The sequence below is a fragment of the Ahaetulla prasina genome, chromosome 7 (assembly GCF_028640845.1).
Source record: "Ahaetulla prasina isolate Xishuangbanna chromosome 7, ASM2864084v1, whole genome shotgun sequence".
Taxonomy (NCBI): Eukaryota; Metazoa; Chordata; class Lepidosauria; order Squamata; family Colubridae; genus Ahaetulla; species Ahaetulla prasina.
In genome coordinates, this window is record NC_080545.1 from 9263960 (window position 1) to 9280048 (window position 16089).

The 16089-nt window shown below is 41.8% G+C and overlaps 1 protein-coding gene across 2 annotated transcripts in view; it reads left to right on the forward strand.

Moving 5' to 3' along the window:
• The window catches only part of RELN (reelin), a 457527-nt gene that overhangs the window by 233973 nt on the left and 207465 nt on the right, over nt 1-16089 (forward strand). For both annotated transcript variants that reach the window (XM_058190565.1, XM_058190566.1), the window contains exons 9-11: nt 1767-1863; nt 7403-7643; nt 15339-15484. In XM_058190565.1, coding sequence (XP_058046548.1) covers nt 1767-1863; nt 7403-7643; nt 15339-15484 — 484 coding nt within the window. The remainder of the gene's footprint in view (nt 1-1766; nt 1864-7402; nt 7644-15338; nt 15485-16089) is intronic.

Below are 16089 nucleotides of genomic sequence, written 5' to 3' on the forward strand. Positions count from 1 at the left end.
CACCACTGATCTATTGCTTCTTGTCCTGCCTTCAGGTGCTTTGGAGAATAGCTTGACTCCCTCTTTTTTGTGGCAACCCCTCAAATATTGGAAGACGGCTATCATCTCCTTTAGTCCTTCTTTTCATTAAACTAGACATATCCAGTTCCTGCAACCATTCTTCATATGTTTCAGCCTCCAGTCCCCTAAGCATCTTGGTTGCTCTTCTGTTCTGTCCCCCTCGCCTCAGTCCGAGCGATGGCTTAATTAGCCGGCACTATCAGCTCTGGCAGCAAACTAGCGAGCGTCTGCCAAGTGTCTCTGTTATCTCCCTTGATGCCGATGAGTCAACAAACAGTACTTCAGCTCTAGTCAAGCATTTGATTTGCCTGCTACGAAAAGGCATAGCAGCCCTGCTGCTTTTATATCCTGTGGGGTGTGGCTCCATGACTCAGCACTTCCTAGGCCTGCCCCACCCCTGCTTCTGTTGTTCCCGCCTCTCCTGCCTACGAAACCTAGGGTCCAGCCAGGCCTGATTGCCATCAGCTGGGTCTGGAGGTGTGGCCTGGGGGTGGAAAGAGTCAGGGGATGGAGGCCTTGTTATCTCCTCCACCTGGCCTGCCTCTGGCTCCTGGAGCTGAGCCAGGGAAGCCGGTGCTCCCAAGGTAAGCCCTGATGGCCTTCCCCCTCACTTTCCAAGTCGCTTTCTGACAGGGGGCCCGGCTCGAGGGGCACAGACACAACATCTTCTCTGCACTCTTTCTAGAATCTCAACATGGTTTTTTACATTGTGGTGACCAAACAGGTCCTTGCACTTATAACCACTGCAACATCCCTGATCACATGATCACCATTCAGATGCTTGGCAACCAGCATGTATTTATGATGGTTGCAGTGTCCTGACGTTATACGATCGCTATTTGCAAGTTTCCTAGCCAGCTTTCAACAAGCAAAGTCAATGGGGGAAGCCAGATTTGCTTAACAACCATGTAAATTAGCAATAGCACTTATCTACCGCTTCACAGCGCTTTGCAGCCCCACTCTAAGCCGTTTACAGAGTCAGCCTATCGCCCCCTCAACCATCCGGGTCCTCATTTTATCCACCTCGGAAGGATGGAAGGCCGAGTCAACCTTGAGCCAGTCAGGATCGAACTCTTAACAATTGGCAGAGTTAGCCTGCAATACTGCATTCCAACCACTGTGCCACCACAGCTCTTTGCTTAACGACCACAGTAAAAATAGTCGTAAAAATTGAACGCAACTCATTTAACCCCTTTGCTTAGCGACAGAAATTCTGCTGACAATTCTGGTCATCATCAAGGACCACGTCTATAATTAAGACCGTCCAACGGTTACGAGTTCAGTTTTTTCCTTTACGCTTTAGGGACTCCTGTCACGTATTGCCATTTTTCACTGTGTACCTTGGCAAGTACGGCGCATAGCACTTCATTTTTGCTCTACCATACCTTGTTGTGTGCATTTTGAATAAGGGAGTGTTTAGTAATTTATTATTCTCCTCTCTTGGGAAATCTACTGCAGATTATGCTGGTCTGCTGTGATTTATCTTCCCTAAATTATTCCTAACTCAGGGACCATGCACTATTATGCTTTTTTTCCGCCAACAGCAGAGCAACAGCAAAACTCGCCATCGATCAAAAAATAAATAAATAAATTGAAATATGGGAAATTAAGAATGGTGACAAGGACTCTCTCAGAAGACAGTGTCGAAAGAATAATGTATCACTTAACAGGGCTATAAATACTTCTATCGTTATTGTTCTCCGCAGGGTCAGGTTCCTGCCGTTTCAGTTACTCCGATCCAGACATAATTGTCTCTTATTCGAAGAATAATTCAGAAGATTGGATTCAACTGGAGAAAATTAGGTTGGTTATAAGTTATAACTCTTTCTCGGCACTTCTGGTTTTACAAAGGTGGGCTGTTGGGCATTTTATTTCGCTGTTGAAATTTTGCTTTGTGTTGTTGTTTTTTTAAAAAAAAGGAGCGTGTTATCTATGTTTTCATATGGTAAATTAAAATTAATACATCTAAAATAACAAAAATATGGATTTGAATTTTTTAGCAGCCTGTATTAGAGGGACAGTTTAGATATATTAGTTTATATTTCTGTGACTCTGAGTGGCTTAAAAGGTAAAGGTTCCCCTCGCACATATGTGCTAGTCGTTCCCGACTCTAAGGGGCGGCGCTCACCTCTGTTTCAAAGCCGAAGAGCCAGCGCTGTCTGAAGACGTCTCCGTGGTCATGTGGCCGGCATGACTCAACACCAAAGATGCACGGAATGCTGTTCCCTTCCCACCAAAGGTGGTCCCTATTTTTCTACTTGCATTTTTTTTACGTGCTTTCAAACTGCTGGGTTGGCAGAAGCTGGGACAAGTAACGGAGCTCACCCTGTTACATGACACTAGGGATTCAAACAGTTGAACTGCCGACCTTTCGATCAACAAGCTCAGCATCTTAGCCACTGAGCCACCACGTCCCTACCTGAGGGCCTTACAAAGGGCTAAAAACATGCAAACTAATCAACAGTAAACGCAGAGGGACACTCCACAAAACGGCGAAACTGAAGCCAAGCCACAAATATATTCCAATTCCAAAACCTTTCCCAGATAAACTCTAGTCTAGAAGAATGCCCAGGAAGAAAAAAAAAGAAAACAGGATTTCAAGACTTTGTGGAAGGCAATCTGAATCCTGGGGAATATATTTTTCCGTAGAACAGGTGCTAAGATGTAGCAGGTATGCCACCTGCTTCCCAAAAAAGAGATAGCCACCTTGCTGGATCTCATACCGAGAACTCCCCCTCACTCTCCAAGTCATCCTCCTCCAGGAGGCCAGGCTCGGGAACCAGAGTCACGACAAGATGATTACAGATAGGTTGACTTGGAGCCTTGTGCCATGAAGGGCTTCACTGGCATTAGCCAGCAATTTGCACCAGTAGTAGGTTTCAAATCCCAGTGCTACTGGTTCACTATCGCTAGTGCAAGCGCGCAGCACTTCTGTGCATGCGCAGAGCGTTTTTGATGACATCTGGGGGGGTGGGCGGAGCCTCCTGCCGCTGCCACTACTAGTTCTCCCAAACTAGGGAAAACTGGGAACAACCCACCACTGCTTTGCCCCTGGAAACCTACAAACACAATAATAGAATTGCAAGGGACCTTGGAGGTCTTCTAGTCCAACCCCCAGCTCAAGCAATCTTGGCAACCCTGCACTTCCAACATGGCGATATTTCAAGGTCTACCCACAACCACCTGTACCAATTCATTCTAGACCCTTTGTAGCTTCCAGATAGTCTTCAAGGGATCTCCATATGGTTCACATCGCGCTATAGTCCGCATGAGATGACTAAGCCATGGGAATTCCTGAGCAGGAACTTTTCAACCAAGAAACCACTTTCAAGTGGCTCACAAGATGGATTTGTGCCAAGGCCCTCTTGGCCATGGGTGCTGTCTAGTCTTCCAGTAGGAACTGAGAATCCAAGAAGGACTTCCAAGTTGCGTACCAATTTTACCTGTAGAAAAGTGCAATCCCATCCTGAATTAATGATAGAAAATTCTTAAAATCAGGGGACCTTCTGAATTCTACCCCATCCATATCCGCTGGCATTACGTGGTCAACCTAGGGTAGAAATCAGGAGATGGATATATCTGACCCAATGTCCATGGATTATTTCACTTAGTGGCTTCATTTAGCTGTTAAAAAGAGCAGAGAGCCCTGAGGGACCTCGTAAAGCAAGGGTATTGGCCTCAATATATCCTATCAGGTGTAAGAAATCAGGAACCAGAGCTGTTAAAATGAGCACATGTTTATTCCTTGCTATCTCTAAACAAGAATCTGAACTACTAATGGTCAAGGCAAATCAGCGGTAGATAAGAGTCAATAGAATTCAAGGAGGGCTAGAATTGGTTTTCTTGTGGGCACGAAGGAATTCAAGACTGATGACGCATTTGTCCCCTCCCTCGGGCTCAGCCTGGTCATCTCCTACATCTCCCCCCACTACACCTTCTGGAACCAGACCTGAAGGAAGGAGAAAAGCTATTGTAACACCCTTGAAGCAATGGTTACTGGTATCAAAGGCTGCCGAAAGAGCCAAAAAGCTACTCACTCTCCACTCTGGTCTTGCTGGAAATCTTCTACTGATGCAGCCAATGATGTCTTAGTTCTACATCCTAGTCTGAAATCCTGATGGGAAGGGATCCAGATAATCTGTTTCCTGTAGAGCTTTTGGAAAACCAAAAGAGCTTCTCAACAACTTTCCTGAAAAAGGGAAGGTTGCACACTGAGTCCCACAATGGCTTCTTGAGAAACCAATCACCTACTTCAAGAACAAGACTGCCCCTTTACTATGATCCAACCACACATCACAATTTGGGCAGCTTCAACCAATCAGAAAGGACATGGATCTAATATGCACTTACACTAACCCAGGGGTAAAATGCTACCGGTTCAGACAGGTTCAGCCGAACTGGTAGCGGCAGCAGGGTGTGGTTCAGAGAACCAGTAACAGCGGCAGCGTGAGGCTCCACCCACCCACCCAGACATCGTTGCTTCCTGGTTTTAACCAGGAAGTAACCTGTTTTTGAGCCTCTGTGCATGCGAAGAGGGTCCAAGCCTGCATGTGATGTGCATGAAGAGCGCCTCCTTCCAAACCAGTAGGAAAGGTAATTTCACCCCTGCACTAACTCCCCAAAAACATATTAATTTCCTCATTAAACCAGGATTCAATCAGCTTCAGAAGACTGGTAAAAACATTAAAATCAGCAAATGGATACTGTAATGCTAGTTCTACTAAACCCACTTAGTTTTCAGCTGGGTTTGAACCAACGCTCCTGCTGTTAAATAATGTCTTGTACCAGAGAAGGGCAACATTTTAAAAGGGATTAGAAATCTCACTTATGGAGCTTAGTTGGATTTTAGCGAGGGATGTTGAATGATCGTTATTTGATTGCAATATTCTTATTTTAGGACTTCATTTAGTCATTTCATGTGTTTCCAGTCTTGTAAAGTCAGAAAACCCTGCTGTCAGTTTTCACCAATCATTTGAGTTTGCAAAAAGTGGGGAAATCAAGAATGGTGCTGCAGGTTGCCCCATGTCGCCTTTCCCCTTAGAAGACCTATTTTTGAAATACAATTTAAGCATCTGTGATTCAGTCAAATGGATGAATAAAACATTGATCGTTCGCTGGTTGAAGCATAGAATTTCTTGATTCAGAATAGTTGGAACATGAGCTGATACTTCCTGCTTCCTTGTTGCGTGTTTCTTAGTCAGGGCAGTGGTGGGATTCAGCCGGTTCAAGCCGGTTCGAGCGAACTGGTAGTTAAATTGCTGGCTGGCCCCGCCTCTTCCTGACCCACCCCTTCCAGGAGTCTCCCCGCGGCCCATTTTTGCTTCCCAGGAGGCTTCAGGGAAGCTTCCTACACCCGTTTTCACTTCCCAGGAGGCTTCAGGGAAGCCTCCTAGGCCCAAAATGGGGTGCGAGGGGGTGCTGTCCACCACCCCCATACCCCATTTTTGCTCCCAGGGGGGTGCAGGAAGCCGAGTGCTGCCTGTCACATACCCCTGAGCATGTCCACCATGGCCACACCCACCCATCTGGTCATATTAGGGCAGAGAACCGATTGTTAAATTACTTGAATCCCAGCCCTGAGTCAGAGGTTTCCAATCTTGGCAACTTAAGACTTGTGGACTTCAATTCTCAGAATCCTCATGCTGACTGAGGTATTATGACAGTTGAAGTGTCCACAAGTCTTAAAGTTGCCAAGTTTGGAGATCCCTGTTTAGATCAAGCAAGAGTTGTGGAAAGAACAAAAATGTGCTCTTCCTCTTCTGAGGAAGAACAAGAAGCCACGTACGTGGCTGAAACATGGTTTCTCAGGCAGTAAAACACCAATCTTGGACTGGCTATTTCTTCACCCTCTTCCACTTCCTTGTTCATCTCTGGGACTGTGACAGCTCAATTGATTTCTATGGGACTCGCAGGATTCTTTCTTGCAGAATTTAGCCCAGTTCAAGTTTTATGTTTCCTAATTCTAAGCTACATATAGTGTTCTGTCCTCCTCCGCCTCCGTCTGAATGATGGCTTAATTAGCCGGCACTATCAGCTCTGGCAACAAAAGAGCCAGCATCTGCCAAGAGCCCTCGTTATTTTCCATGACGCTGGTGAGTCACAAACTTCAGCTCTAGTCAATCAGTGGATTTGCCTGATACAAAGAGACACACCAGTTCTTGCTGCCTTTTATATCCTGTGGGGTGTGGCTCCATGACTCAGCACTTCCTAGACCTGCCCCACCCTTGCTTCTGTTGTTCCCTCCTCTCCTGCCTACGAAACCTAGGATTCAACCATGCCTGATTGCTGTCAGCTGGGTCTGCAGGCGTGGCCTGGGGGGGAAAGAGTCAGGAGAAGGAGGCCTTGTTATCTCTTTCACTTGGCCTGCTTCTGGCTCCTGGAGCTGATCCAGGGAGGCCAGTGCTTCCGAGGTAAGTTCTGATGGCCCTTCCCCCTCACTGTCCAAGTCACTTTCTGGCAGCAGGCCCGGCTCCGAGTCACTTTCTGGCAGCAGGCCCGGCTCAGGGGGCGCAGACACAACATATAGGTAGTCCTCAACTTACAACCATTTGAAGTTACAATGTCATGAAAAAAAGTGACCCGTGATCATTTCTCACGCTTACACCGTTGTAGCATTCCCATGGCCATATAATCGAAATTTGGACACTTGGCAACTGGCATGCTGTGTCCCGGGGTCACGCGATCCACTTTTGCAACCTTCTGACAAGCCAAGTCAATAGACAAGCCAGATTCACTGAGCAACGGTGTTACTAACTTAACAACTTCAGTGATTCACTTAACAACTGTAGCCAGAAAGGGCGCAAAATGGGACAAAACTCACTTAACAACTGTCTCTCCTAGCAACATAAATTTTTTGGTCAAAAGTTGACTCTCTGTATAAAATTCTTAGTCTTTTAAAAATTACTTTTAGGACACTGTTTCAGCCAAATGCAATTGTCAGTGTTCCGACGGATGCCCTAATTAATTCATGAGCCTCGAGCCAAGTTTCAGAATAAATCCAGTTATTTATTAGGAGCAACGTGTCGGCACATACCCAAGTGGAGTCAGCTCTGCCTCATGTAATTTACATCCCAACTATGACCCGGTTTCCACCCTCTTCCCAGGGTGTGTCATAAGTCACATTCTCCAACGGAGCACTTTCGTGGGCTGTAGAGGACACGCCTCTCTGGCTGGCTCTGGTAACCTAGGATGCAGCTCCGTCACTGATTGGGAAGATAGGATTTTCCTGAGTATCAAATTATGAACTTTGTTTACTTGCCCCAGCAACATGAGCAATATAATAACAATAACAATAACAATAATAATAATAATCATCTTCATTTTGCCTACTCGTGTCATACAGAGCTCCTTCTAATGTCAGCACCATAATCCACATTCTGTATCTCCCCGAAGAAGCCAAAGGAGAAAATATTCAATTTCAGTGGAAACAGGAATATCTACATGTGGGTGACGTATATGAATCCTGCTGGGCGTTGGACAATATCTTGATCATCAACGCAGCTCACAGACAAATTGTTTTAGAAGACAATCTCGATCCTGTGGATACAGGAAACTGGCTGTTCTTCCCCGGAGCCACAATTAAGGTTTGCTTAATTTTGATTTCTAATTTGCAATTACTTGAATCCATGAAGTATTTGAATACTCAGGAATACTCAGGAGTATTTCTCTCCTGAGCAATAAATTCTGCTTGAGATGGAAGCCCCAAAAGAGGAAAGAGAGAGATGCCTCTTCTAATTATTTCAGTTTTTACCACCCATCACCACACAATGTAGTTTTGTGTGTTGCATAGGGCAGGGGTCTCCAACCTTGGCAACTTTAAGACTTGGGATTCTCTGGGAGTTGAAGTTCATAAGTCTTAAAGTTGCCAAGGTTGGGGACCCCTGGCGCAGGGGGTTATCAAATGAAAGTTTAGAAGAATACTCAAGGCTATCTGTTTAGCAAAGCAGTACAGGTAGTCCTTGACTTACAACTTGGACTTACAACTACATCTTGGAGATGATCTAAGCCTTTATGCATTTTTAGTCTTGCATTCTGACTCATGAACAGTATACCTAATCATTTCACTGTCTCTTTTCCACTTTGCAAGATTTGTTTTTTCTCGCCATGTATACATCCGAACTAGATTGTTGTTGTTTCTCTGTGTCATAGAATATATGTGGGTAAATGTTTGTTTTTTTGTTTGTTTGTTTTATCATGTTTATGTAGTTCATTATGTTTATGTAGTTCATATTGTTTTGTATGCCGATTAGTGTACATTCAAAGTGACAATAAAGTTATTCCATCTATCTATCTATCTATCTATCTATCTATCTATCTATCTATCTATCTATCTATCTATCTATCGTCTATATCTATCTACTATTTATCTACCATGTTTCCGCGAAAATAAGACCTTGTCTTATATTTTTTTGAACCCTGAAATAAGCGCTTGGTTTTATTGCCATTTGCTCAATTATCTTATTATCAGGGGATGTCTTATTTTGGAGGAAACAGGGTATGTATCTATCATTCATTCATTCATCTATCTATCAATCTATCTATCTATCTATCTATCTATCTATCTATCTATCTACCTACCTACCTACCTACCTACCTACTTATTATCTATCTATCACCTGTAAAATGATAAAGATGTTTCTCCTTTGAAGTATCCATAATTGTGTATTTCTTAAAAAAAACATATCCATTGGGCTTTATAAAGATTCCTTACTGACACTGATCATATTTTGGCAAGTTGGAGAACATGAGTATGTCCTATAATACAACCAACATGGGATTTTTTGTTCTTTTTATAAATATATATGTATGTATGTATGTATGTATGTATGTATGTATGTATGTATGTATGTATGTATGTATGTATAAAATTAGGTGTGTGATATCTGAATAGAACTTCAATAACAATATGCTTTTGAAATGTTCCTAAATTGCTGATGCAAAAGTTGAAATATTTGGCATGCAATCCGGAAATGCAATTTTGCCGGTCGTGCCTATTCCTATAATTACGACGGCTCAATTCTTTTCTAATATCTTTTATTTTACAGTACCTCCCCACCCCCCATCACCACCCTACTCACATTGTTCTATGGAGCAATCTCTCTTAATGGAATATACATGTATAATCGGTAACCCTTTACGCTGTTCAGTTGATCTACTCTTGTTCCACTGTTGTGTGCATCTCCGATTAAGGCTTACATCAAAAGTGGGTGAATTAGAGATTAAATATGGACTGAATTTCCCATAAAACGCTTGTCGATATTCCCTTTCAAAACCAACAGAGTGTAAAGTATCTATCTGTCAGGACAATGCATTAGTTGATTAACCTTTCGTCTCTCTCTGTCTCTCTCTGCATAGAATTTTAGAAGGTAAATTAAATTTGTCAAACTAATCCCCATCTGGCATTTATTCCCATTACACTTCATGCCGCATGGAGCTAGGCATGTGTTTTTTAAAATAAAAACCATACAGTTTAGTACTATTATATAATGTAACATATATATTATACTAGCCGGACACTCATGCTTCGCTACAAAACTATGTGAGCGGGCGTGATAAATTGACACTTAAAGCCTGAAACTTAATGTAGAATGTGTAACTCCGTACCATCAGAGTGTGTTAATATAAGGCAACTGACAGTTGGGACAGAGGGGGAGGGGGAGTAGAATGTCCCAGGCAGCAGGCCGAATGAGTCACGCGCTGGCCACGCCCACGCCCGATTTAGTGAAGGGGTAGCATCAGAGCATGTTAATATAAAGCAACTGGCAGTTGGGACAGAGTTCTTTTCAGGTGGGGAGGGGGAGTAGAACATCTAGCTCCTTAGCATCAGAGCATGTGAATATAATACTGTATATGAAATACTAATGATCTGATGGTCATTTCGAAAAATCCTTTCTTAGCGAGCACTTAGAAGCCAAGAGGAACATACATGCAAAGTTTCAAGTTTGTAGGCTTTATGGTTCTGGAGATTTTGTGATGATTGAGTGGTATTTAGCTTTTATATATATATAGATAGATTTCTAACCATGAAAACCAGCTCAGTGACTTTGGACCAGTCACTCTCTTTCCTAGTCCAGCCCACCTCATAAGGTTGTTAAATTTGTACCCTATGACTATCATTAAGTTGTACCTTGATGAAGGTATCTCTTCTATGAATATCATTAATGATATGACTATCATTAAGTGTTGTACCTTGATGAAGGTACCTTTTCTTTTATGGACACTGAGAGCGTATGCACCAAGACAAATTCCTTGTGTGTCCAGTCAAACTTGGCCAATAAAAAATTCTATTCTATTATATACTAAATGGATATCTTGATGAAGGTATCTCTTCTATGAATATCATTAATGATATGGCTACCATTAAGTGTTGTACCTTAATGAAGGTATCTTTTCTTTTATGGACACTGAGAGCGTATGCACCAAGACAAGTTCCTTGTGTGTCCAGTCAAACTTGGCCAATAAAAAATTCTATTCTATTATATTCTAAATGGATATCTTTATATTTGGTTTTTGTTTTTGTTTTGACAATTCGTTTGCTAATGTGATTAATCTTCTGGGATTTCCCAATAATCCCCCGTTCAAATATTAATTGGATCTGTCCCTGCTTAACTCTTCAAGATCAGCAGATGTCAACTAAGTTGTTAACAACTTCTCATCTATATATCACATCAAAAGTAATTAAACTTTTCATCTTTACTCAATAAAGAACAGCTTTAATCCTAGTTATATGTTCCTTTTAATTATGAAAAAGCCTGAATTATTCCCTTTATATTTCAACCTTGTAATCCATTATTTAAAAAAAAAACACCACAGCAATTACTGTTAAATATATAACTGTAAATGCATTAAGGTGTGTCAAAGTTACAACTTTCCATTAATCTGCAATCAGTTTTATAGTGCAATATTATAATTATAATTCAAGAATTATTCTTTGTGTTCCGTAAGGGTAACTTTCAAATAGATGGATTTCGAAGCGCACTCTTAAAATAAAAAAGAAGAAAAAAATTATATTATAATTTGTTCCTGGCAATGCATAATATCGAATTCATGTTTGTGTACACAATACCTTTTTTTTAATTAATTTCTTTCCATCTTAAATTTTTCTTTCCTCATTCTTAATCAATTTGCACGGCATAGGTTTTAATTAAAAACCACTCTGTGAAAGAATCAGAAGTGGTACTAAAAACAATCACTTAATATGTGACAGTGATTACAAAATGCAGTGCAATTGAAGCTTGTCACTTGGTTTGTTGCAAATAATAGTCTAACTTGCATTTTGAAAAGGCACTTTAGTTCTGTAGTCGATGCAATCGGTCTGGCTGGGATTTTTATTTTTATTTTATTTTTAAATTGCTTTTCCAGCTGGCTGGGTGAATGACAACTTCTTAATGGAGAAAATCGATGGCTGTCCATTAAAGTAAAGCTACAAGGGAAGTGGGCAGGTTTCTGTCCATTTAACACCAGCCTGTTGCAAACTGGTACTGACCACACACTGGACAAGCTCATCCCAAAATAACCAGAGTTGTTTTTTTAAAAAAATAACATCTTCGTGAAGCTCTGATTTGTCTCAGAGAAATTTCAGGTCCATTAAGCTGCTAACCAATCTTTCAGATAAATTTTTATTAGATTTAAGCATTGGTACAGGGAATGCCAATATATATCAAGGAAAGAAGCAACTTAGAACTAAGGAGAAATTTCCTGACAGAACAATTCATAAGTGGAACGACTTGCCTGCAGAAGTTGTAAATGCTCCAACACTGGAAATTTTTAAGAAAATGTTGGATAATCATCTGATTGAGATGGTGTAGGGTTTCCTGCCTGGGCAGGAGGTTGGACTAGAAGGCCTCCAAGGTCCCTTCCAACTCTGTTGTTATATTATATATATTATATTATATATTCCAGAGTTGGAATTGAGAATTCAGAAGGATAAGAGCTATCACAAACCCTTTGAATCAAATAAATCAAGTAAACAAAGGGATTTAATCCAAATACATGCCAGTGGAAGCATCTTGAAGCTGCAAACTGGAAGTTGTGAAAGGCTATATTTAATAAATAAAAACGATGCATTGCTTTATAGTTATGCTTATTAAAGAAATTTCAAATTTGGGGTGAAATTAATGGATGAAGGAGGAGGAGGAGGAAAAGAAGAAGGGGAAGAAGAAGAGGTAGAGGAAGAAGAAGAAGAACAGGAGGAGGAGGAGGAGGAGGAGGAGGAGGAGGAGGAGGAGGAGAAGAAGAAGAAGAAGAAGAAGAAGAAGAAGAAGAAGAAGAAGAAGAAGAAGGAGAAGAAGGAGAAGAAGGAGAAGAAGAACAGGAGGAGGAGGAGGAGACGAGGAGATGGAGAAGAAATCATTTTAATTGATTCAATTAAATTCACAGAGGTTTTAGTTGTGCATTCTATTACATTTAGAAGAATAAAATGTTCGTTTGTAATAATAACTGCTGCCTTGTTGGTTATCGGCATTTCATTTTTGGATTTATGCCTATACCTTCTTTGATGCCACACTACGTTTTCAGATAAGTTTCAATTTGCTCTCTATAGACTCAGCTTTTAGGCATCAGGTGATTATTAAAAATAGAATTGCTGGAGGCCTTTGATTGAGGGATGTCCCCATTTATTTTTATTGCTTGGGCTTAGCTGTTTAATTCCATGTCATCACCTGACATGTTGCAAAGCTATTGTGAGGTTTCTTGATGCTCCTTATTAAAAAAGGACCTTTGAAGAAAAGTTAACTAAATTGTAAGGCCATGCTTTGATATCCAAGCTAACTTCATAACTTAAATCTGCTGCAGAATTAAATTCAGCTTGGAAGCCGTCTCTGGTTTACATTTTGAGGAACGTATTTGCGTCCCATCCAAGGATTTGGTTTCTCATTACAAAAACATCTTAATATTTCAGCTTTATAAGTTGTCTAAAATCAGAGTAGACTTTTAATCATATGGACAGAACTGACTGTAATTTTATGATCTATTCTGATGTTTCTGATACATAGATTCTGCTACGAGTCCCATGGCACAAAGTAGTTTTCTTAAAACAATGAAATGCACACTTACGAAGGGGACGCGGTGGCTCGGTGGCTAAGACGCTGAGCTTGTCAATCGAAAGGTTGGCATTCAGCGGTTCGAATCCCTAGCACCGCATAATGGGTGAGCTCCCGTTACTTGTTCCAGCTTCTGCCAACTGAGCAGTAAAAAAGCATATAAAAAATGCAAGTAGAACAAATAGGGACCACCTTTGATGGGAAGGTAACAGCGTTTCGTGCACCTTTGGCGTTGAGTCATGCCGGCCACATGACCACGGAGAGGTCTTCCGACAGCGCTGGCTCTTCGGCTTTGAAACGGAGATAAGCACCACCCCCTAGAGTCAGGAACAACTAGCACCCATGTGTGAGGGGAACGTTTACCTTTAATGCACTCTTATAGTTTTTAAAACGATATAATTCATTTATGATCCATTAATGAAATATTGAAAAAAAAGTAATTTCCAATATATATATATATATATATATATATATATATATATATATATATATATCCATCCCCTGTCCTACTACTTTCTGCTTCTTTTTTCCCTCTTTTTTCTCTCTAACATTTTTTCTTTAATAAAAATGTATTTTTAAAAATCTTTGAAAGAGTCACCTCCTTATGAAAGTTAATATAGCGATACAGTAATTTATAGTTAAAAGTATGGTGTCTACTGCTAAAATACTAACATTTTCATCATTTTCATTATTACTATTTTTGGAGCTACTGCAATAAAAATTTAAAATTCTCAAACTACTGTCAAGAAATCAGGATCCAATGTTTCAGGGATCAGTGCCAACAAAAAATAGGCAGCCAACATTTGGAATTAAAGTTGCAATATACCGGGACATCTACCCGTGTGTTGTGACTCGTCCTCCCTCCTCTCCTCAGCCGGGCCCCTCCCATCTCCAACCGGGCCTTTTATCAGACTCCGAGTCTGATAATGAAGATGAACGGCCTGTCATGACTCCAGCCCCCGGCCCTGGCCCCACGCCCGGAGAGGATTCAAGGAGTGAAAGGAGAAGCCCAATAAACCTCACTCATACAGCGTGTGTTCCTTTGGCTCAGCCTTCAGAGCAGGAAGCCAGCCAGGTGGTGGAATTACCCGGGCCTACTCCCTCTGATCTCTCCCTTTCCCAGACGCTGACAGCAGATCCAGCTGAAGACAATTCAGGGTAGGTGGACCCTCGCTTCCAGAGATCTGAGAGGTGACGCCAGCAGAAGGAAGGGTGGGGCAGGCCTGGATAAATGCTGAGTCATGGAGCCACACCCCACAGCCTATATAAAGGACCTGCTTTTGACATTCCAACCTTGAGTCAAGCAAAGTCTTATCTAGTTTACTGATACCGGACCCTATCGCTGAAGTCACAACTTGGACTCCTGCCTGCTCTGATAAACCTCGAAGGAACTTGGCAAGCTGCAGAGGCTTCGTTGCCAAGTTTGTTACGGACTTCCTTGACTCGTTCGTCGGAGTGGGAGTGGGACACGACTGTGTGTGTGTGTGTGTTTGTGTGTGTGTTTAAAAAAACCAAGGTAGCAATGTAATTTAAGTTTTGTCTTTTTTTTAAAAATGTGCATCAAATACCCTGTGTGCATAACTAATTGTGTTTGACAAATGTAGGGTTGCCATCATGAATAGTAACTAAAAGAGGATGGACTTTTGTAATGTCTAGTAGAGCTTTAAATTAAAACGATTGTGTTTGAAAAATGATCAATTATAGGTTAGTCCTCAACTTACAACAGTTCATTTAGTGACCACTCAAAGTTACAACGGCACTGAAAAAAAGTGACTCATGACCATTCTTCACACAACCGCTGCTGCATCCCCATGGTCACGTGATCAAAATTCAGACACTTGGCAACTTGAAATTTGATTAATAAAATAAATAAATAACTGACTCATATTTACGACGGTTTCAGTGTCCCGGGGTCATGTGATCCCCTTTTGCGACCTTCTGACAAGGAAAGTCAATGGGGAAACCAGATTCACTTAACAACCGTGTTACTGACTTAACAACTCCAGTGATTCACTCAACAACTGTGGCAAGAAAGGTCGCAAAATGGGGCAAAATTCACTGAATGAACGTTTCACTTAGCAGCAGAAATGCTGGGCTGAACATTGGGTGGAAGTCAATCTCGGTCTCTTTTTTGAGTTCAGCTTCTCTTATGAGCCATTTATACGACTTTTCCCACCTGCAAAGCTCACGTACAAAATTGACTTAATATCTCCTTTTGTGGCATTTGTTCTCCTGCAGCATAGCTGTCAGTCAGACGGAAACGCAATTTACTTCCACGGAACTGAAGGCAGCGAGTTAAATTTTGCCACGACGCGCGACGTGGACCTCTCTACTGAAGATGCGCAGGAGCAATGGGCCGAAGAATTTGAGAGCCAGCCAAAAGGGTGAGTGTTAACTCCTAGGATGTTGAGTTGGTCTATCTTCGAGCCAAACGTTTTGCTGGTTTGTAGGAACATGCAACGTTAATAAAACCATGGATTTCTCCGAATTTTGAGGACAAACTAGTCGAGAAGGGGCGGTAGTTTCCAAAGGATAAGTTTTAGAAACTACCCACTTTTCAGTGACAAAAATTATTATTGGCATCTTGGTAGAACATAAAAGGGATGCAGTGGCTCAGTGGCTAAGATGCTGAACTTGTCGATCGAAAGGTCGGCAGCTCAGCGGTTCGAATCCCTAGTGCCGCGTAACGGGGTAAGATCCCGTTCCTTGTCCCAGCTTTTGCCAACCTAGCAGTTCGAAAGCAAGTAAAAAATGCAAGTAGAAAAATAGGGACCACCTTTGGTGGGAAGGTAACAGCGTTCCGTGCGCCTTTGGCATTGAGTCATGCCGGCCACATGACCATGGAGACGTCTTCGGACAGTGCTGGCTCTTCGGCTTTGAAACGGAGATGAGCACCACCCCCTAGAGTCGGGAACGACTAGCACTCATGTGCGAGGGGAACCTTTACCTTTAATGCACTCTTATAGTTTTAAAAACGATATAATTCATT